General features: G+C 44.2%; 2 protein-coding genes across 4 annotated transcripts in view; one reads left to right on the top strand and one right to left on the bottom strand.

Annotated features, from left to right (window-relative positions):
* The first annotated feature begins 4,755 nt into the window (after positions 1 to 4,755).
* Positions 4,756 to 6,357, top strand: LOC102422713 (olfactory receptor 7C2). Its single transcript, XM_006099686.3, has one exon. The coding sequence runs from the start codon at positions 5,363 to 5,365 to the stop codon at positions 6,332 to 6,334; it is 972 nt and encodes a 323-aa protein (XP_006099748.1). The 5' UTR covers positions 4,756 to 5,362; the 3' UTR covers positions 6,335 to 6,357.
* Positions 6,358 to 10,867: 4,510 nt separating this feature from the next.
* Positions 10,868 to 21,851, bottom strand: part of SLC1A6 (solute carrier family 1 member 6) — a 19,577-nt gene continuing 8,593 nt past the window's right edge. Inside the window, exons 4-10 of one of the 3 annotated variants that reach the window (XM_014465119.2) lie at positions 21,156 to 21,360; positions 20,063 to 20,105; positions 19,237 to 19,580; positions 16,432 to 16,665; positions 14,788 to 14,982; positions 12,107 to 12,241; positions 10,868 to 11,417 (exon numbers count right to left, since the gene is read on the bottom strand). In XM_014465119.2, coding sequence (XP_014320605.1) covers positions 11,222 to 11,417; positions 12,107 to 12,241; positions 14,788 to 14,982; positions 16,432 to 16,665; positions 19,237 to 19,580; positions 20,063 to 20,105; positions 21,156 to 21,360 — 1,352 coding nt within the window. In that variant the 3' untranslated portion in view covers positions 10,868 to 11,221. Of the gene's footprint in view, positions 11,418 to 12,106; positions 12,242 to 14,787; positions 15,032 to 16,431; positions 16,666 to 19,236; positions 19,581 to 20,062; positions 20,106 to 21,155; positions 21,361 to 21,851 lie in introns of all 3 variants that reach the window. The other 2 variants (XM_023763322.1, XM_023763323.1) reach the window with 2 other exon arrangements.

The raw sequence follows: 21,851 nt of genomic DNA on the forward strand, positions 1-21,851 counted from the left end.
ACATGGAATTATGCAGGTTGAATGACAGAGATTTCAAGATTGCAGTTCTGGAAATACTCAATGAGATGCGAGAAAATGCTGGCAGGCAATTCAGCGCACTCAGAAAACAAATCAATGAACAAAATTAGTATTTCTCCAAAGAAATTTAAATTTAAAAAAGAATCAGTCCTGGAAATGAAGCAAGAAGTCAAACTGTCACTTTTTGTGGACGAAATGATGCTGTATATAGAAAACCCTAAAGACTCTACTAAAAAAAACTACTGGAAACAATAAACAAATACAGTCAAGTTGCAGGATACAAAATCAATGTGCAAAAATCCATTGCCTTCCTGTACACTAGCAACAAAACTTCAAAAAAAGAAATGGAGAAAACAATTCATTTTGCAATAGCAACCAAAAGAATAAAATACCTAGGAATAAACTTAACAAAGAATGTGAAAGACCTACATACTGAAAATTATAAAAAAAAAAATTATTAAAAGAGATTGAAAAAGACACAAAGAAATGGAAAAATATCCCGTATTCATGGATTGGAAGAATCAACATAGTTAAAATGGCCATTTTACCCAAAGCAATATACAGATTTAATGCAATCCCCATCAAAATCCCAATGTCATTTTTTAAAGAAATAGGATGAGAAATCATTAGATTTGTATGGAACCACCAAAGACCCAGAATAGCCAAAGCAATCCTGAAAAAAAAAATAACAAGGCTGGAGGTATCACACTACCTGATTTCAAAATATACTACAGAGCTACAATACTCAAAACAGCATGGTATTGGCAGAGAAACAGATACACAGATCAATGGATCAGAACAGAGAGCCCAGCTGTAAAACCACACATATATGGACAGATAATTTTTGACAAAGGAGCCAGAAACACATATTGGAGTAAAGATAGTCTCTTCAATAAGTGGTGCTGGGAAAACTGGAAAGCCACATGCAAACGAATGAAACTGGGTTGCAGTCTGTCCCCATGTACAAAAATTAATTCAAAATGGATCAAAGACTTAAACATAAGACCCGAAACTATAAGTAACATAAAAAAATATATAGGTACCGAACTTATGGACCTGGTGGTAGAGAACATTTTATGGACTTGACCCCAAAGGCAAGGGAGGTAAAAGCAAAAATAAATGAATGGGACTATATCAAACTGAAGAGCTTCTGCACAGCAAAAGAAACAGACAACAAAACAAACAGGCAGCCAAACAGATGGGAGATGATATTTGCAAACAGTAGCTCCGACAAAGGTTTAATTTCCAAAATATATAAAGAACTCATAAAACTCAACACCAAACAAATAAACAATCCAATCAAAAAGTGGGCAGAGAACCTGAAAATCCACCTCTCCCAAGAAGACATACAAACAGCCATTAGATATACGAAAAGATGTTCAACCTCACTGGTGATCAAGGAAATGCAAATTAAAACTACAATGAGACACCACCTTACACCAGTTGGAGTGGCCATTATCAACAAGACAAACAACAAGTGCTGGAGAGATTCCCACAGCTGGTGGGAATGTAAACTAGTACAACCACTATGGAAAGCTCTAAAAATAGAGCTACCATGTGACCCAACAATCCCACTTCTGGGTATACACCAAAAAAACTCGAAATCATTTATTTGCAAAGATATATGCACCCTTGTGTTCATTGCAGTATTATTCACGGTGGCCAAGACTTGGAAACGGCCAAAGTGCCCTTCAATAGAGGACTGGATAAAGAAGATGTGGTATATATACACAATGGAGTACTACACAGCCATAAGAAAGGATGAAATAGCATCATTTACAACAACATGGATGGACCTTGAGAACATTATGCTAGGTGAATAAGTCAGACATAAAAAGCTAAGAACTATATGATTTCACTCATATGTGAAATATAAAACTGAAACTTATGAACACAAACAACAGTGTGGTGGTTGCCAGAGGGAGGGGGTAGGGGCAGAAAGGGGTCCTAATATGAGGTGACAGGAGAAGATTTGACTTTGGGTGGTGGGTACATGGTCCTATATACAGATTTTGTAACTTAGTAATCCACACATGAAACCTATGTGTTCATGTTGACTAATGTCACCCCAATAAAATTTAATTTTAAAAAATAAATAAACAAAAATAAAACAGCCTAAGATGATCTCAAAAAAAAGAATCATGCACCATCTAGGCTCTCCCCTGTTGTTTCTTCTACCCTTGTTTCTTCTTTGTTTCACTGTCCCCAGTGTTAATGAACATACTCTCAAGTCCGCCTGGACTCATGTTGTGAAATCTTTCCTACAGGAAGTCAAGGACCCACACACTACAGGCCAGCCTGAGGCAAACCCACTCCAGCAACAAAGGGATGGGATAAATGTAGCTGGCATCTAAAACGACCCCAAGGGAACAAAACTAGAAGAAAAAGTTCTGTTTTGTTTTTGTTCCTTCACTTCTGGGAACCAAATTGTTCAGAGAATAGAGCAACCAAGGGACAATTAACTTAATGAAGATTTGTGAGAATTCAGTCTCTAAAGCCCCAGAAACAGTACACATGTCTCTTACTTCTCTCACCTACAGATCAACTATTCCAGGAAGGAGGGAGTCCAACTGTGCTTTTCAGAGCACAGATGCTTGATGCCCCCTCCCTGCCCATCCTTGGAGCTGGGTTAAATATCCATCACCCAGGGAAGGAAGGACCAAGGAAACTAGTGGTTGGGCAATACCATCAGATATCTGCTGTGGGAAACAGGTATGGAGGCAGGCAGAGCTCTCAAAGGATGAACTTTGATGGTACAGATGGCGATCTATCCTCTTGACACTTTAAAGTGCACAATACCGCACTATAGCAGATCTCTAGAACTTATTCATCTTGCATAACAGAAGTTTTATACCATGGACTGGAAATAATGAATTGGCAACTGAAAACCTCTTTTAGCTGTGTATAATTTTAGTTAACACAAAACAAATATGTAAACCAGTAGCCACTTATTTTTATATTTATTTATATTTATTTTAAATAATCACTTGAGGCACAATAGTGAGAATCCATTTACTTAAAACATTCTACACAATTCCTGTGTCTCAATTTCTCTTTCTCTCAGCTTCCTTTTCTCTCTCTCTTCTGGGACCCAATTCTAAGGATCTCTGACCTTCCTAATGGAAATTGACTTTCTCTCTGCCCCCAACATCTGTCAAGACTTTCATACCCAGCCATCTTAGCCATTTATTCAGGAGCCACTACAAGTTCCTCTATCAAAGATTCACCCATATTCTTCTATCTATAAAACTGTATTTAGTCATTTACTCACTCCTTCATTCAAACAAGAAACATTCCCTGGAATTCTGCCTAGTGAGGACTTATACTGGTAAGTTTATTCATACCTCTTGTGATCTCAAGTTAATTAATGTTTCTGTGTCTTAGTTTCCACATTTGTAAAATGAGACTACTGATAGTATCCTCTTCATAAGGATAATATGAGAATTAAATTTAAAAAGATAAAGACTGGAAAGATTTTTGTGTCTATCACCTAGTGAACACCTATACATTTTAATTGTCACCATTGTATTATTGTAAGCAAATATTCATTGTTAAATCAAACAATAGTGATAAAAAAGAGTGATGATGATAAAATAAGCCAAGGCATATAAAATATAGCACAAGTGCTCAACACATGGAGAGCCTCAAGAAACTTTAGCTAATTTAGTAAATTTATCACTCTCATTTTTGTGTATTTGCAAGTTTCCAGTCCCTGTTCTAAGACATTTAAATTTTTGTTAATATGTGAAATAATTGTGATCTATTTTCTAAGAGATTTTCCTAGACATGTAAACACTGCTAGGGGTTTTTCCCTTGCACCCACTTTTTGTTATTTTTTATTTTTTACTAATTTTAGATTTATAGAAAACTTACAAAGATAGTACAGTGAGTTCCCATAATGATGCAATGTTTTGGAACTAGATGGAAACAATGGTTGCAAAACATTCTGAAAATACTGTATGTCACTGAATGCCTCTTTAAAATGGCTACTGGTGCCCTGGCCAGATGGCTCAGTTGGCTGGATCTTCGACCCATACAGCAAAAGGTTGTCGGTTCACTTCTCCAGCAGGGCACATACGTAGGTTGCAGTTTGATCCCTGGTTGGGGTGTGTCTGGAAGGCAACTGATTGATGTTTCTCTCTCACTTCAATGTCTCTCTCTCTCTCAAATCAACAACAAAAAAATATCCTCGAGTGATTATTTAAAAATAAATATAAATAAATATAAAAATAAGTGGCTACTGGTTTACATATTTGTTCTGTGTTAACTGCCTTACTAAAATTATACACAGCTAAAAAAAGGTTTTCAGCTGCCAATTCATTATCTCCAGCCCATGGTATAAAACTTCTGTTATGCAAGATGAATAAGTTCTAGAGATCTGCTATAGTGCGGTATTGTGTACTTTAAAGTGTCAAGAGGATCGGTCATAGGTGTTCTTACCACAAACACACACACACAAAGAATACAGGAACATTTCTTAAGGTGATGGTTATGTTTATTTCCTTGATTGTGGTGTTGGTATCATGGTTGTATGCCTATGTTTAAACTTATCAAGATATATACATTAAATAGGTGCGAATTTTTGTAAATCTTATACCTCAATAAAGCTAAAAAGAAAAGATGAACTCATGTGAAAAACAAACTGAATGTTTAGAAGCGTAAGAGATTATATTTAGAAATTCAGTTTTTTATTTTATCTAGGAACATTAGTAATATACATGAAATGTAGACTATGATTAATAATAACATGGGTTATTATTTTTGTTAGCAGGAGAACCCAAGGTCCAGAAGATCTAATATACAGAAACCACAGCACAATAAAGGAACCTCTTAGTTACTGGAAGGTCTGCCTAGAGTTAGGAAAACCCCCTATCCTACAAGTACTGGGCAAAAAGTGCCAGAGATGCTGGGAATGGGCTGACTGCTTACGGATGCAGGCAACCACTGCTCAAGAAGTAGTCCTCGACTTCGAGCATCAGACTTCCTGAGCGGGCATGTTAAAGCACAGACACTGGCTCCACAGCCAAAGCATCTGATTCAATAGGTCGTGTGAGCCCCAAAATGTGCATCCCTAACAGCTTACCAAGTGATGCTGGTCAGGGACCACAACTTGAGAACCACTGGACCTAGAGACAGACATTCCCCCAGGTAACAACAGTAACCACAATTTGCCAGCAAAGAAGGCCAACCGTTCATTACCTAAGATGAATGACTATGATTTTCCTGGGTTTGGATTAAGGATATTTCTATCATTCTAAGGATTTCTTATTTGAAGTGAAATTTGTGTTGTTTTTTGTTTGTTTGTTTGTTTGTTTTCCTCCTTCTGGGAAAACCCAGCAGCTCCATGGAAAGAGGAAACCAAACAAGAGTGGGAAACTTTCTCCTCCTGGGATTCTCAGAGAAGCCGGACCTGCAGCCTGTCCTCTTTGGGCTGTTTCTGTCCATGTACTTGGTCACATTTACTGGAAACCTGCTCATCATTCTGGCCATCAGCTCCGACTCCCACCTCCACACACCCATGTACTTCTTCCTCTCCAACCTGTCCTTGGTCGACATCTGTTTCACCTCCACCACCGTCCCAAAGATGCTGGTGAACATCCAGACACAGAGCAGAGCCATCACCTATGAAGGCTGCATCACCCAGATTTTTTTTTTCATTGTGTTTGGGTGCTTGGACAATTTACTCCTCACCATCATGGCCTATGACCGCTTTGTGGCCATCTGTCACCCCCTGCACTACGCCGTCATCATGAGCCCTCGGTTCTGTGGACTACTGGCTCTGGGGTCCTGGTGTATCAGTGTCATGGGCTCCCTGCTTGAAACCTTGACCGTCTTGAGACTGTCCTTCTGCACAAACATTGAAATCCCACACTTGTTTTGTGATCTCCCTGAAGTCCTGAAACTCACCTGTTCTGACCCCCTCGTCAATAACATGGTGGTATATTTTGTGACTATTGTCCTAGCTGTTTTCCCTCTCTCTGGAATCCTCTTCTCTTATGCTCAGATTTTGTCCTCCATCCTGAGGATTTCCTCTGCTGGCGGCAAGTACAAAGCTTTCTCCACCTGTGGGTCTCACCTGTCAGTGGTCTCCTTGTTCTATGGCACAGGCCTGGGGGTCTACCTCAGTTCTGCAGCCACTTCATCCTCTAGGACAAGTTTGGTGGCCTCAGTGATGTACACCATGGTCACCCCCATGCTGAACCCCTTCATCTACAGTCTTCGGAACAGGGACATGAAGAGGGCCCTGGGGGAACTCCTTATCAGGGTGGTAACTGTCAGGAATAAAGCAGTTACAGGACCCCCGGTGAGTAGCTGAGCACATAATACTGAGGACCAGAAATGCTGGCTTCTTTTATCTGATATTTTTCATTTTCTTTTCTTTTTTAAATATGTTTAATTGATTTTTTAGAGAAAGAGGAAGGGAAAGGGATAGAGAAATAAAAACATGGATGAGAAAGAAACATCCATCAGCTGCCTCCTGCACGCTCCCTACTGAGGATTGAGCCCAAAATCCGGGCATTGTGCCCTGACCGGGAATCGAACCAGTGACCTCTTGGTTCCTGGCTCAACGCTCAACCACTGAGCACACAGGCCAGGCCATTTTATTTTTCTTTTTTTTTAAATATATTTCTTTATTGATTTCAGAGAGGAAGGGAGAAGGAGAGAGAGATGGAAACATCAATGATGAGAGAGAATCATTGATTGGCTGCCTCCTGTATGCCCCCTACTGGGGATCAAGCCCGGCAACCCAGGCATGTGCCCTTGGCCGGAATCGAACCCAGGACCCCTCAGTCCACAGGCTGACGCTCTATCCACTGAGCCAAGTTGGCTAGGGCCAGGCCATTTTCTTAAGTTTATATGTTTTAAAGCAAAACTTTCCTTGGGTCTTCTTTGTTCTCTCACCATTTTTTCTTCAGGTCATATCTTGGATTCTCTTTTTCACTTTACAACTAGTCATTTTAACTTTATATAAATAAAGCCTGGTGCTTTCTCAGGTATCTTAAGTAATGGTTTGGATTTTTAAAAAAATATTAAGTCTCCTACTGTATCTCCTATGTGGAGACTCTGTGCCCTGCCTTGGTCACAGGGGTTCAGGATTATGGGGGTGGAGACAGAGCTTGGCTTGTTCCCAGGACACTGCCTGCTGAGCCAGAATCACTCCTAGGGCAGCTGCATTAACCTCCAGATATGATGTCTAGGTTCCCTTGGTTCCCAGGTAACTCGTTAAGAAAGCCTCATTTCAATACACGTATCATGTGCCTATGCGTCTCTTTGGAGCCTACCATCTAGATTTCCAAATGTGAGATGTAAGATGACATTTTTAAAATTTGTCAACTTTTAAGATTATCTTTCTTGAAAGATTGAAGGAGGCAATGATAAACCTTTTTCCTCTGACATTGCTTTTGATAAGAATTTGTCAATGTTATTAGAGTTAAATTGGAATTGATGTCAACTAACCAATAAGACAAAATAGATCTCTCAAAAAATGTCTCAGGCTTTTAAAATGTATCCTCAGAAGTGATGTGATGTGCATCTAATTTGGAAGCCCTGCAAACTCATTTACAGAGATGATTTCTGAGGTTATGTGACATTCAGTCAAGTTGCAGAATATGAAATCAATATGTAAAAATCCATTGATCATATGAACGTGCAAAGAGAAGAGAGCCATCTACCAGCTACGGAGAGAATCCTCAACAGAAACCAGTCCTGCTGACAACTTGATCTCAGACTGCCAGCCTCCAAAAGTATAAGAAAATCAATGTCTGTTATTTAAGCCTTCCAGTCTGTGGGACTTTGTCATGCAGCCCTGGCAAAGTAATATACCCTGCTCCTACAAGGAGCACACTGGAAACACAGGCCACTGACCATGGGGCGGTGTGAGGCCTGAGGCTGAATTTCTGGTTTGAGCCTGGGATCCCAGGCAAAGTTCCCCAGGGTCAAATGTGGAGTAGGACGTTTTACAGTGGAAACCTCAAGAAGGACTATATCTGGCAAGAAGGTCTCCTTGTGGTTAACTGGGCACAAATTCATAACCAGAGTCTAGCACCCATTGCTGACAGAGGCCTCCCCTGCACTGTGCGTTTCAGGGAAAAGCCACAGGCTGAGCTGCCAGCCTTCTGCACTGTGTTCCTGCCATCTGAGTCTACCCTTATAAGGGAGTTCCTGGTATCATCTTCCAATCCTGGGCTGAAACCTGCCTTATCTTGCAACTACAGTTACATCTTCATTTGCATCTATACTGACCAATCAGAGCAGCTCCATGATGATCAATCAGAACACACAATGCTGACCAATCAGGATAGTGCTCTTTGGACCAATCAAACTGTGCCCACTTGATTACTCATTCACCTAAAAATGGACCAATCGGAAACCAGGGCAGGTACTTTCTCTGTAAAAGGCAGACTCCCTTTGCCTCAGCAGACACACTTTCAATTTCCACCAGAGGCTGCATTTCCCCTAGTTGCAACTGTTCACCTAACTAAAGTCTCTCTTTTCCACACCTCAGATTGGGGACTTTTGTCAACAATAAGCAGAAGAGGCTCTTGCCTTTGCATGAATTATTTCTTGTCTCTGACCATAAATGTCTCCATGGTGACTACAAATAGATCAAAGAATTCTAGAATTCTCTTCCAAGTTCTCTCAATTATTTATGTCCAATGGATCCCTTAGGATCCCAAAAGTTGGGGTGGGGGCATTCCAAAACATACCTGTGCTTGAATATCCCTTGGAAAGGACAGATGCTCAAGTGAAGCTTAATTTAACTTAGAAAAAAAATTAATGTCATGTTTCCTGGACAAAGGGGCCATGGAGTTGAGTTACCTGATAGGTAGAATCATTTTACTCTTTGTTTACTTCACATGTGTTTTCTCCAAACCTATATTAAGGTCATATTTAATGTCCCACCTGGTTTACTAGACTGCAGGAAAATAATGCTAAGAGGCCAACGTCCACCCTTGTGTAGTTAGGAGACACAGAGCCCCTTGAGGCTAGCATGGGGTAGGTGTCTAGGCCAATTGCTCTCAGGAATCAAGAGTTGGGGCTACTCATCCCCATTGGAAGCTGCTTCCTCTATTCTCAACTGTGGAGGGTATAAAATAAAAGGTTAAGTCAGATGGCTAGGGGTGCTCAAAGCCTGCACATCCCAAAGAAAAGATTGGATCTTTATTGGCTCCTGGGAGGTGACCTTTGAGCCCTTGGGATATCTTGCCTGATAAAAGTGTCTTTGGCCTGGCTGGTGTGGCTCAGTGGTTGAGCATTGACCTAAGAACCAGAAGGTCATGGTTTTGATTCCTTGTCAGGGCACATGTCTGGATTGCTCGATCCCCAGTAGAGGGCATGCAGAAAGCAGCTGATCCATGATTCTCTCTCATCATTGATGTTTCTCTCTCTCTCTCTCTCTCTCTCTCTCTCTCTCTCTCTCTCTCTCTCTCCTCTCCTCTCCCTCTCCCTCTCTCTCTCTCTCTCTCTTTCTCTCTCCCTTTCTCTCTGAAATCAGTAAAAACATTTTTTTAACAATTACATTATTTTTAAATCATAGGAAAATTTATTTATTTATTTATTTATTTATTTATTTCTCTTAATCCTTACATGAGGATATTTTTCCATTGATTTTTAGAACAAGTGGAAGAGAGAGGGAAAGACAGAGAAATATTGATGTGAGAGAAACTCATGGATTAGTTGCCTCCTGCACCTGTCCCAACCAGGGCCTGGGCTGAGGAGGAGCCTGCAACCAAGGTACGTGCCCTTGACCAGAATCGAACCCAGGACCCTTCAGTCAGCAGGCTGACGCTCTCTCCACTGAGCCAAACTGACTAGGGTAAAAAAAAATTTTTCATTTTTTTAAGTGTCTTTGTATGCCTGGAGTCTTGAGCTATACCAGGTATTCTATGCTGACAGTGTAATTTACAGCAAATGCCTATTTTTGTTCACTGGGCAATGCTGTATTAGTTTGACCTCTGGGGGAACTGAAGAATGAGTAATTAAGGTCAGCAGGCACTCCACACCTACACAACAAACTCCCAATAAAAATCCTGGACACCAAGGGTCAGGTGAGATTCCCTACCTGGCAATACTTTATGTGTTGTCATGCACTGATGGTGGCAGAAAAAGTGCCAGCCATGCAATTCCACGAAGAAGGGACAACTGGAAGCTCACATCTGATGTCCCCTGGACCTTGTCCCATGTGCTACTTGCCTTTGCTGATTTTAATCTGTGTCCTTTCACTGCAATAAACCAGAAATCTGTGAGTGTGCCTGTGTCGTGGCAGAGGCAGCCCCTCGCCTCCTAGGTCCTGTACCATATCCTGTCTCTCTCTGGGGCTGTCATTTCTCTCTCAATGGTTGAGGAGAAAGAGGTGGGGAGGTTTTCTCAGCCTTGCAGATAAGGATGGCATTTACCAGCCAGAGCCCTGGGAGTCAATGCCATCTATTTCTTGTTCTGAGACCAAAGTAAAAATTAAAGCACATCCCTGTGCAGTCATGGGAGGCCCCCTGCCCCCTGCCTTCTCAGAGCAGAGAGGTACCTTTCCAAATGCCCCAAACTTTGTTTACATGGGTGGGGAGATGAAGTGAGGGGGTAAAATGGGGTCGGGGGGGAGCGGGTTAGGAACTGGGCCCTGGAAACCAAAGTGGGGACTTCCTAGGGTACAGGTGCTCCCTCTGCTCTCTGAGCTGGAATTAAGAAGGGTTATTGCCCCAGCCATTGCCAATGGGAGGTGGCAGGGAGGGGTTCAGCCTCTTCATTGTCTAAATGAGGCCTAAACGGTGTGAAGTGCGACTTCTGCTTTTGTGTACCCCATCAGCTTTGCTGAGTTTTGTAAGTCCTTTTAACCAATCATGGAACCTGAAAGTGGTCTTGAGATCCTCCCAACACAGAGGCCATGGATATTGTTTTATTATAAGAAATAGTGGTTTCCCTTTGCCTCCTTCAATTACACTGCTCCTTAAGAAAATAAGGAGCATGAGATGACCCCTCGCCTTGTTGAACCTGAAGCTTCCTATACCCACAACCCCAGGAAAAACATTTCCAATTTCCACCCTTGCCCAACCTCCCTCAAGTTCTCAGTATAGGCTCAGAGAGAAATGAAGACTGTGGACATCCTTTCATTCCTGCTCCTTTATCTTAGTTTCCCTCAAACACGTCGGACAGAATATGTGTTCAGGGTGTGGGTCATTCAGGCAGTGGGTTTTTCCCAAGACATCCCTCACATGGCACTCTCATTGCCACCCCGTCCCCTGGAGGCCCCCTTCTCTTGTGCCATGAGTGACTTGTAGGGCTTCCCCAGGCTGGGGAGGGTGAGCTCAGCTTCCTGCAGATCTAGCTCCCGCTGAGACAAATGCTCAATGACGGCTGCTCCAATGGCGTCCCCCAGCACGTTGGTCATTGTGCGAAGTCGATCTCTGGGGAAGGGAGCGGAGAGAACGTTAACCATTAACTTCCATTAACCAAGGCCGGAAGAGCACCCGAGGGGAGATGATACAGCAGAGGGGGTTCCCCGAGTCTGAGAGTTGGGGGGTTCACATTCCAATCCAATTCCAGACCAAGCAGGTCTCCTCCCCTCTCTGTCCTCGGTTCCCCTCCTAACAGAAAGAGAATGGAGGGGAATGAGTAATTAAGGTCAGCTCTGATATGCTCACATTTGATCTCAGCAACACAAATTTAAGGATGTAAACATTCAATAGAAAATTAGGAGTTATGAGCTGAACAGCATACAGAATGGGGAAGTCCAGACTTATTTTATGTAACCCTCCTATTTTTAAAGTTGAGACTTTTAAAAATATATTTGCATCCCAGCTCTGTCCCACAGATCACCTTTTGTGACTTCTACATAAAACAGGTAAAAAGGGGGCCTTTCTGGTTGATGGGTAAAACCTCCATCACTTATCTCCTTTTTGCCCTACTTCCCAAGGTTAATTCTATGGACTTTGGGATCCACAGGCCATGGTTAGGAGTATCCCCAAGGCCCCCTTTCACTCTAAAAGTCTAGAACTCTGTGTCCTTGCTAGAATGAGGACCTATAGGTTGGGGGATCCTGAATGGAAAGCAGGGGTCCGAGGAGAGATAGCAGCAGGGTCTGAAGGACACTCACAGGAACCAGTCCACAGCTATGATCAGCGTGATGTCTTCAGTGGGCAGGCCGACTGATGTGAGCACAATGACCATGGTGACCAGACCCGCCTGGGGAATGCCAGCAGCCCCAACGCTGGCCGCTGTCGCAGTGATACTGCAAATGGAGAAAGAACACAGGGAAGCAGGAGAAGAAAATGGAGAGATGAGAAAGATAGTGAGAAATAGTATGCAGAAGGAAAGAAGTGAGTTCCCCAGGGCATCTTAAATTAAAGTCCCCCAAATAAAAGGCAAATCCAGTGTGACTCATGGAGTGCCAGTACAGATGGGTCTTCTCATCCTTTCCCGGGATCTGTTTGGAAGTCCTTCTAAGATGGACTTTTGAACATTTAGACAACTCATATTGTAGGTGCAAGAGTAGGTTTTTAACTGAACTGCCTTGTGGGCTGGAAGAGGGCAGAAGAATCACCCCAGGCAGCAGCCATGAACCAGGAGATTGAGTTCCCTGTATGCACATATATTGGAAATAGGTAGGTTGGTACAGCTGCTAGGAATGGAACTCTGGAAGAGGGGCAAAGTTTAGAACCAAATGAAGAAATTGTCTATGATGCTGAGCAAGTAAAAAATAATTACATATGGTTTTGAAAAACTAAAAGGTAGAACCCATGGAAAATAAAAGAGATAGTGGCCCAACGTCAGGTACAAGTCTGACTGGATCAAGAGTAAGCAAGATTTTAGCTCCTACATCAACTCTGATTGCCTGGTATGGGGTGCTAAGAAGAATTCTAAAGCCACTGAGCTTGCCAGGAAAGGCTTTAGTGCCCTGAAGTTACACCCCTCTATCTGGTGGCCTTAGAAGACCCTTCCCAAATTTTATAATTATGACCATGGAGCCACTTAGGACACTTAGCCAAGATGATGTCTCTATCAGAACAGTGACTGAGCACTTGGGTTTGTGGACAAAGAATGGACTTTGGGGCCCAGTAGACTCCATTCATTAGCCATATGACCTTGTACATAAACTCAGAGCCTCTATTTCCTCATCTGTAGAATGGGAGATGTATACCTACCTTATAGGTTATTGTGAGGGTAAAAGAGCACAGTGTTTCATGAATGGGGCTTCAGGAAGGGCTATTATTACCATTATTCTAAATAAGAGAGACTATCTCCCCTAAACACCAGCCCTGGCATGTGGGTGCCCTCGGGAGGCACATAGCACACTCTCAATGGGATGAGCTAATTCCAGCTTGATCCAAGAAGCCAACTCGAACTTCTTTGAGTTAAGCTCAGATCAGGTCCAAAGTAGGATCTCCCAACCAGACAAGAAACTGGCCTTGGGCCTCTATCAGCACAGGAGTCACACTGAGTGTTGTCGTCCTCCAAAAAAATCCCTGAATGAGAGAAGAGCCTTGCAGAGCTGAGTCCAGCACATTCTAGCCAGCCTTTGCTGGGAGTTCATGCAGAGTCCTTACTACCAGCAGCCCAAGCCGTGATGAAAATCCTCAATGACACCTGCCCAGGACCCTGAGTCAGCTGTGCCATCTGATTTCAAAAGACGCAGTGCAGAACCATGAGTGTGTTGCTCACAGCCATAGTCCCAGCTCCTGGAACCAAGTCAGTACTACTACAATACACATTTGCTGACTGATTGGGCAAGAGGCTACTCCCTAATAGTGAATACTTATGAGACCTGTTACCGGAACCACAGGAAATGGAGAACCCCAGCCCCATGAGCTCCAGGTACTTCCTGTGCACATGAAGGCAGCATGGGGTTGCTGAGTGTGGGACAGAAGAAGGCAGGTCTGGTGGGCAAGAGAATCTGAAACTACTGCCCACATATACATGCCTCTGCTTCCTAACACAGCTTCCTCCCACCCACCCATCCCTCCTCCCACCCCATGCTCTGCACTTACCAGACTCTCCACCTCTTCCCACTAGGTGACCTTGGGCAAGTAACTTAACCTGCCTCAATTTTCATTTCTTCCTCTCTAAAACAATTATTTGACTCACCTCATGGGGTATGGTGGGAATCAAGCAAATGGGCACGAAGGCACTTTACATAAGAATTTACAGAGCCTTCAATAAATTAACTAGTTCAACCCATATTTATTGACCATCTACCATGTATTATATAACTAGTAGAAATTCCCATAGAAGAAAAGACTTGCCCAAACAGAGCTACAATCTAGTAGGGGACGCGGGCAATAAGCAAATGAATAAGTAAAATATTTACTAAAACAGATTGTGCCATGGCGAACAGGTTCAGCCTAAGAAAGCCCAGACATGCAATTTTAAATAGGGTATTCAGGGAATGCTTCCCTGAAGAGGTGACATTGGAGCATAGACCTGAAGGAGGTGATAGCATTTCACTTTTTAATAATGATTAAGTCAGAACTTCTGGGTGATGCGGCCCAGGAATCCATATTTATAACAAGAACCTCCGGCCATTTGAAAAATACTGGAGACAAAGGGTCTCCCACAATAGCATGTGAGAGGAGGTCTGATTGGAACACCTGGCCAGCTCCTGACAGTCTCAGATTGCAGTCTTGCCTTGAACCTCATCTGGCATGGGTGACTGGCCTCTACCCACATCTCCCTGCTAGCATCCAAAGTCTCCCGTGACCTTGAGCTGCCTCCTCCCCTAGCCACACTAATGACTTCTTAGGTCTCAACAGCTGGCAGGTCCCACAAAGACTATCTCACCTGATAGTTGTGATCTGACCCAGGTTGAGCTCGTAGTTGTTGACTTGGGCAATGAAGATGGCTGCCAGGGCCTCGTAGAGGGCAGTGCCGTCCATGTTGACAGTGGCCCCCACGGGCAGCACGAACCTGGTGATGCGGCGGTCCACACCCAGGCCCTCCTCCAGGCAGCGGAAGGTAATGGGCAGTGTCGCAGAGCTGAGAGAGAGAGCCCCAGGGGCTGAGAGCAGGGGATGGCGGTGCGGGGCTGGAGCAGCAATAGGCCAAAGGAGGGTTCCCCTTGAGAACATTGGAAGGCCAGGTGGAAGCCAGAGCCAGGGGCAGATGGCAGGGTTCCAACATTTCAGAGGCTGATAACTGCATGCTGAAGAGGGACTCCTCACAACACAAGGAGCTCACAGCAATGGTGTCCTCCAGGCTAAAGATTCCTTGTCCCAGTTAAAGCCAATAGCTGAAGGATAATTACTACACTAGTTCATGCCACTAGTTCACTCTATCTATCCACCCCCAGAAAGGGAGGACTAAAGGTATTCTTGCTGTCCTCCTCTCAGGGCTAAGACAGGGGGATTACAGTGGACCACTGTCCCTCATTCCCCGTGTTTGGTCAGGGAGTGACCTCAGCTACACTAATCCTCTCGGTCTCTCTCCCTACCACTCCCTAAAGGAGGAAGAGTGATTGGTGAGTTTTGTCCAAACAGTGGGCATCTCATTAGGGAATCAGCCTGCCCACAAAACATGTGCTCCGTCTGGTCAGCTTTATGTCATGCAGGGAAAAACCTGAACACGGAGAGGGCCTTTGGGTGTCCAGCCCCACTCAAGTCCCCCCCAAAATTACTCTCTTCAGAACTCTTTCCCTAGACATTGCCCAGACGAGCCCTAGCTCCGGCCCAGGTGAGTTCAATTCTGGGGTACAGTGGCATCAGTCCTACTTGGCCACAGATCAAAAGGCACATTCACCGATCAGCATTATGGGCAATAAAAAAAAGATACTTTTCTTCCATCTGGTTGGTGTTTGTGATACATCTCAAATTATTTTGAATTTGGATGAGGGAAAGGGTAGCTCTTTATTAACCACCTGAAACCCCCCAAAAAGGAGAAGGAAGTCAAGAGAGCTTCCAGGCACCATCTCAAAGAGAGTGAGACTCTCTGAGCTAGAAAATGACTGGGAACATGGGGCATGTTGGAGCCCTCATCCTAACCCCAAAAGTGGCAGCTGGCCCTAGCTGGTTTGGTTCAGTGGATAGAGCATCCCAGGTTCGATTCCAGTCAAGAGCACATGCTGGGGTTGCAGGCTCAATCCCCACTAGGGGGCATGCAGGAGGCAGCCAATCAATGATTCTCTTCTCATCCGTGATGCCTCTATCTCTCTCTCCCTCTCCTTTCTTCTCTGAAATCAATAAAAATATTTGTTTAAGTGGCAGCTGGTTCTCCTCCACATAAAATAGAGACACAGGAAAGGAGAAAAGGAGTCAGGAGAGTCAGCCCAGGACAAAAACAGTGTGCAGATAAGCCACCTTCAGGAACCCCTGACATTACTGAACAACTCAGAAGATGTTCTGCAGCAGGGAGAGGGCAGGTACCCCAGAAGAGCCCATGGAAGACAAATAAACCTAGGAAGTGTACCAGTGTTGGGAGACAAGGTCATACCTGGAAGACGTGCCCATGGCAGTGATCAGGGCCTGCAGCATGCCCCCGATGAAGGGGAAGGGGTTCCGATGGGTGATGAGGAAGTAGATGAGAGGCAGGACACCACCGGCATGGAGAAACAAGCCCACAATTACAGTCAGGGTGTACATGCCCAGCTGACCCCCCAGAACGGCCATGTCTTCCATCTCTAGGATCTTCCCAGCAATCAGGAACAGGATGCCCACAGGTGCGTACCTGGGCCAAACCAGACACCAGTCAGGGCTCCCTCATGACTTCCACTACAAGCCCAGAGCTGGTGTCCCAAGGCTTTGCCCTTATAAGACCCTAGAGCAAGACAGTGCCCAGCATTCAGCACTCAACACCACCCACAAACATGTCCTACCTGCTCTTCCTGCTCACCTACAGGTCAACCCCAGACAGCAGAAAAGTTCCTACGACTCCATGGCATGCAATCTTATAAGGGCTCTCCTTCATCCACACCCCCATTCAAGTCCCCCTCCCCAAAATTACTCTCTTCAGGACTCTTTCCCAAAACATTGCCCAGACAATCCCTAGCTCCTGCCCTTTAACTTCCTATTCACTGCCCCCAACTCTTTGTTCTACAGCTCTCACTTCCATGCCCCTATTCTCTTGCCTATAAGTGCATATTCTCACTCATTCACCAGCCCTGAGCTATTTCACCTGGATTTCCCACCGTCATTTCAAATGACCTGTCTTATCAAATCATCTGTTTATTCATTCACTCCATAAATATATATTGAGCACCTACTATGTTGCAGTCACATAGTCCCTGACCTCATGGTGCTTACACTCAAATGAGGAAATTACACAGTACACATAGAAACATGTCATTAAAAGAACTTCAGGTGGTGATAACTGCAAAAGATAGTCATTGACTGGGGCTGCTTAAATGTGAGAGGTCAGAAAGAGCTTATCTGAAGAGGTGACATTTAAGCTGAGGCCTGAATCATGAGAAGGAACCATGTATCTCTGAGGGGGAAGCATTGCAGGCATAGTGCAAAGACCCTGAGATGAGCATGAGCTGGGAGTATTGGAGGAGCAGAAAGAAGACCAATTGGCTGGGACAGTGAGTGAAAAGGAGAGTAGAGGAGACAGAAGTGAGTTCTTTAATGGCTCACCTATTTTCCCCACAAACTAACCCATTGCTTAGTCTTGTGTCTGCCAGTGATGCCATCATTCACCCATCACTGGGCTTCAACTGTTATTCCTCTCTCTTTAGAAATTGAAGGCTATGCTTGGCCATTGTCATGGTGGATGTATTGGAGGAGGTGAGGGACTCTCGGGAATGTGGTTCAATAACTTGGGTCAGAAATCATGAAACTGAAGCTAAGTCGTGAGAATGAGGATGCAGGGTCTTCTCCAGACAAACTCAAGCTGGTCTCAGGGTTAGCCCTGGGCAGTGGTTGTTGATTTATCTCCAAGTCTACACTTATCTCTATGATTACTCTGCAAACTCCTTTCCCAACTCTCTCACCTCCATCCTTCCATCTCATCCTCTGCAAAATTCCTAACTCTGAATCAATTGAATATCACTTCTCTCCTCCTGGCACATAGGGATATTTCCCCCAACCATGCCAAGGACACCACTATAAACTCATGGTTCTCGATTCAGTTGAGCCTTCAATACCCGTCAATCTTCTTGCTTATCCTTGATAAACTCCCCCTCCGCTCCCCCTCAGCTGCTTTTCCAAGTTCTTAAATTGGCCTCTAACCCCCTACACAACTTTAAAATCATTTGGGGTGACATACTAAGTCTTTCTTGATTTGGAACCAGAGAGCCTTGTTAACATCTTTCACCACAACTCCCAATTTGCTGTATGCTCCTGCCTTCCTGAACTCCTCACCATGCTCCAAGCAACTCAGGTTTTCCAGCTTTACATGGTCTCTTCCCTCTGCTTGAAGTACCTCTCCCCTCTTTCTGTCCTGTTGGATTCCTACTCACCTCACAAGGCCCATGGCATGCAATCTTATAAGGTCTCCTTCTAATAGGTGACCTTCTTCATTACTCCCTCCTCACCTTCCCAGAAAGAGTTCACTGCATATCCCTCCATTGGCTCCCTTCTCCATGTTCACATTTTTTAACATCCCATTTCTATAGAACCTTCCACCTTGTAGTATATTGATCTAGTATGTGTCTGTCTCTCCCAAGACTTTGTAAGCTCCTTGAAGACAAGGACTAATGCATCTTTGTTCCAGAATTCGAGACAAAGTCAGCCTGGGAAATGTCTGCTAAATAAGAGAAGAAATTGGTGATGGTGTGAAGGGATTTAAAGAATAAATGAATACATGCATCAATTAAGGAATAATTAGTGAGTGGATAAATGAGTAAAAAATGAGTAAATGAGACATGAATGAGAGGGAGAGTGAACAAATGAGTGTGTTAAGTAAATAGATGAATGAATGCAGGAAATATCTGAGAGAGTGAACAAATACAGAGATGAATAAGTGGGTCCAAATGAATAAATGACTGAATAAGTAAGTAAATTAATTAATGAATGAGTTCATGAATGAAATTACGAATGAATGAATGTATGAATGACTGAATTAACCAATGCACAGATGAATACAGAAGTAAATGAGTGAATAAATCATTGCAGAAAAGAGTGAATAAATAAGTGATCAAATGAGTAAATGAGAGAGTGAATTAACCAATACATATATAAATGACTTTGGCCAAATGGTCCTGATGACCCTATCAGCAGCTGCCCAACTGACTGACTTCCCATCCCTGGCTCCATCCTTCCCTGTGCCATCACCACTCACCCTACACAGTCCAGCACTCACCAGATAATGATGCCCACCAGCCTCATAATAGCCTCATTGAGGCTGTCGAAGAAGTCCCGCAGGACTCGGCCCTTGTGTTTCATGCCACCAATGACCAGCCCAAAGGCCACAGAGAAGACCACAAGGCCCAGGGCATTGATGCCATTGGCTGAGCCAGGCACAGGCACAATCTCCTCAAAGGTCAGCACCTCCTGCAGGGTGCCCAAGGCTCGTGTGACATTTTCCAGGAGGCTGGTTCCATTCTCCATTGAAGATGGAGGAGGCATGGAGGCGCTCTGCTCAGATCCATTCTCTGTCCTCACAACGGTCCTGGTTACCAACCTCGTGCTGTACTGTGTCTTGAACTGAAATACGGAGAGATTTGGGGCCAAATTTGACTCAATGGATGCAACAGAATCACCTGAAGAAATGTCTTTCAAATACCAATTCCTGATTCCCACAGCCTGGAGAGTCTTATTCAACAGATCTGATGAATGAATGAATGATTTGACCAATGCATAGAAGAATGAGTGAATGAGTAGAAGAATGAGAGAGTGAATGACCAGATCATCAAAGAATGAGTAGAGTCTGCATTTTTCACAAGCTCCCTGGGCAATGCTCAGATTTGGGGGCCTGTCTCCAGTCAAAAGTCTTGGTTCCTCCTCTAGTACCAACCCCAGGAAGCCCTTGGCCTATATCCTTCTCTCTAACCCTCCCTTGAACATCATGCCAATGGCCATTGCTCTGTCAGGCTCGTCTTCCCACCCCTGATCCCTGGTCCGTTCGCTCAGCAGCAAGTCCCCACCACCCTCCAACCCTCCTTGATCAAACTGTACTTTTCCCTGACCTGTTTGAAGCAGGCCTCCACAAGGTTGGGCGGAAACATATTTCTGCAGAAAAACATCAGATGAAGGGAAGAGATTAGCTGTTAGAAAGGCATCTAGGATGATAATAGTAATAATATTAGCAAAGGCAACAGTAATAATGGCAGCCCAACATTTTGAACACTTACTCTAGTCCCAGCGGTTTCTCAAACCTGTGGGTTTGCGACCCCTTTGGGGGTCGAACGACCCTTTCACAGGGGTCACCTAAGACCATCCTGCATATCAGATATTTACATTACAATTCATAACAGTAGCAAAATTACAGTTATGAAGTAGCAACGAAAATAATTTTATGGTTGGGGGTCACAACATGAGGAACTGTATTTAAAGGGCCAGAAGGTTGAGAACCACTGCCAGTCCAAGCTAAGTAAGCTAAGTGCCTTACCTATATGTTCTGATTTAAACACGACAATATCCCTAAAAGCGAGTGCTATTGATGTCCCCATTTTACATACATACACACACACACACACACACACACACACACACACACAAGGAACAAAATATTTTATGTAAGTTACCCAAAACTACATAGCTGCTAAGGCATACAGATGGACCTCAAATCCATCTCAGGTCTGTCTAAATCCTATAGTAGGACCCTATTCATATACAGGGACTTCAATTCATATACATGTGCCAGTGATGCCTCAAAAAAGGATAAGATAAACCATTCAGCTCCTGCACTCCTCCACCTCCCCCCAAGTCAGCGGCTAGGGTAGAACTATGGCTAGCCTTAATTGGGCTGGCAAAATCTTGCTGTTCTAAGAGAATCATTCACCCTCCAACAGATCCTGGGAACAGCAAACATCGTCTGTCTTGAGCCTATCCCAAGATATAGCTTCCCTAAGCTAAGGGTCAAAATATCCTATCCTAGGAGTCAGCTGCTCTCAGAGAATTTGTGCAAAGCTCCAAGCCAGAATATGGGCATCAATAAAACTAGGCCCAACTTGGATGTTGCACTTTCAGGCTGGGTCAGCCTGTCCCCTTTGTCTCTCCTTGAGTATACATTGATGCACATAGGGCCAGAATTCCCATCGAAATTAGAAAGGACATCACCTGACCAGGTCCATGAAGGCATCAGCTGTAGGGATGGTCTCAATCCGGCCCTCACGGTGCAGCCCCTCCTTGGAGCCCTTCCCAGGATGGATGATGGTGACCATGAGAATGCCGATGAAGACCGCAATGACCGTAGTCACCATGTAGTACACAGCTGCCCGCATCCCCATCCGCCCTGTGGCCTTGTTATCCAGGGATGCCATACCTGGAGGACAGGTGGTACAGACCCAAGCATCTCCATTCACACCCCACCACCCACTCTCCCATCCAGCCACTCTTCTCTCCCCATACCTCCAGCTCGACCATTCCACCAAGCATCCCTTCCTCTTACACCCACCCAGCACCCACACCATCATTTTTGACCCATATCATCATTCTTCAACCCCCATTCTATTTTCCATATACATCTTCCTCCCCATCCTTTACCCAAGCACCACTTAACCAAGCTTCCCTCTACTCCAAGCTAACCTTTTCAACCCCATCCCATCCGCCATTTACCCCTATTGTGTACTATAACCTCACTTTTGTTCCACTCTCCTCCCCACAGTGACACCTCCCTGCAACCCAGCTCACTGTACACTATCTGTAGTAGATGCTTTTGGTGCCCTATCTAGACACCCTTTATCAGGCTGATACCCCTATCCTTCAGCTGCTGAGTGTGTGGTGCTAACAGTTCATGCTGCCCGCTTCCCCTGA

This window comes from Myotis lucifugus, unplaced genomic scaffold (assembly GCF_000147115.1).
Source record: "Myotis lucifugus unplaced genomic scaffold, Myoluc2.0 scaffold_280, whole genome shotgun sequence".
NCBI classification, from domain to species: Eukaryota; Metazoa; Chordata; class Mammalia; order Chiroptera; family Vespertilionidae; genus Myotis; species Myotis lucifugus.

Coding starts and splice junctions, on each gene's coding strand:
- LOC102422713 (XM_006099686.3), top strand. CDS start 5,363: ATGGAAAGAGGAAACCAAACAAGAGTGGGAAACTTTCTCCTCCTGGGA.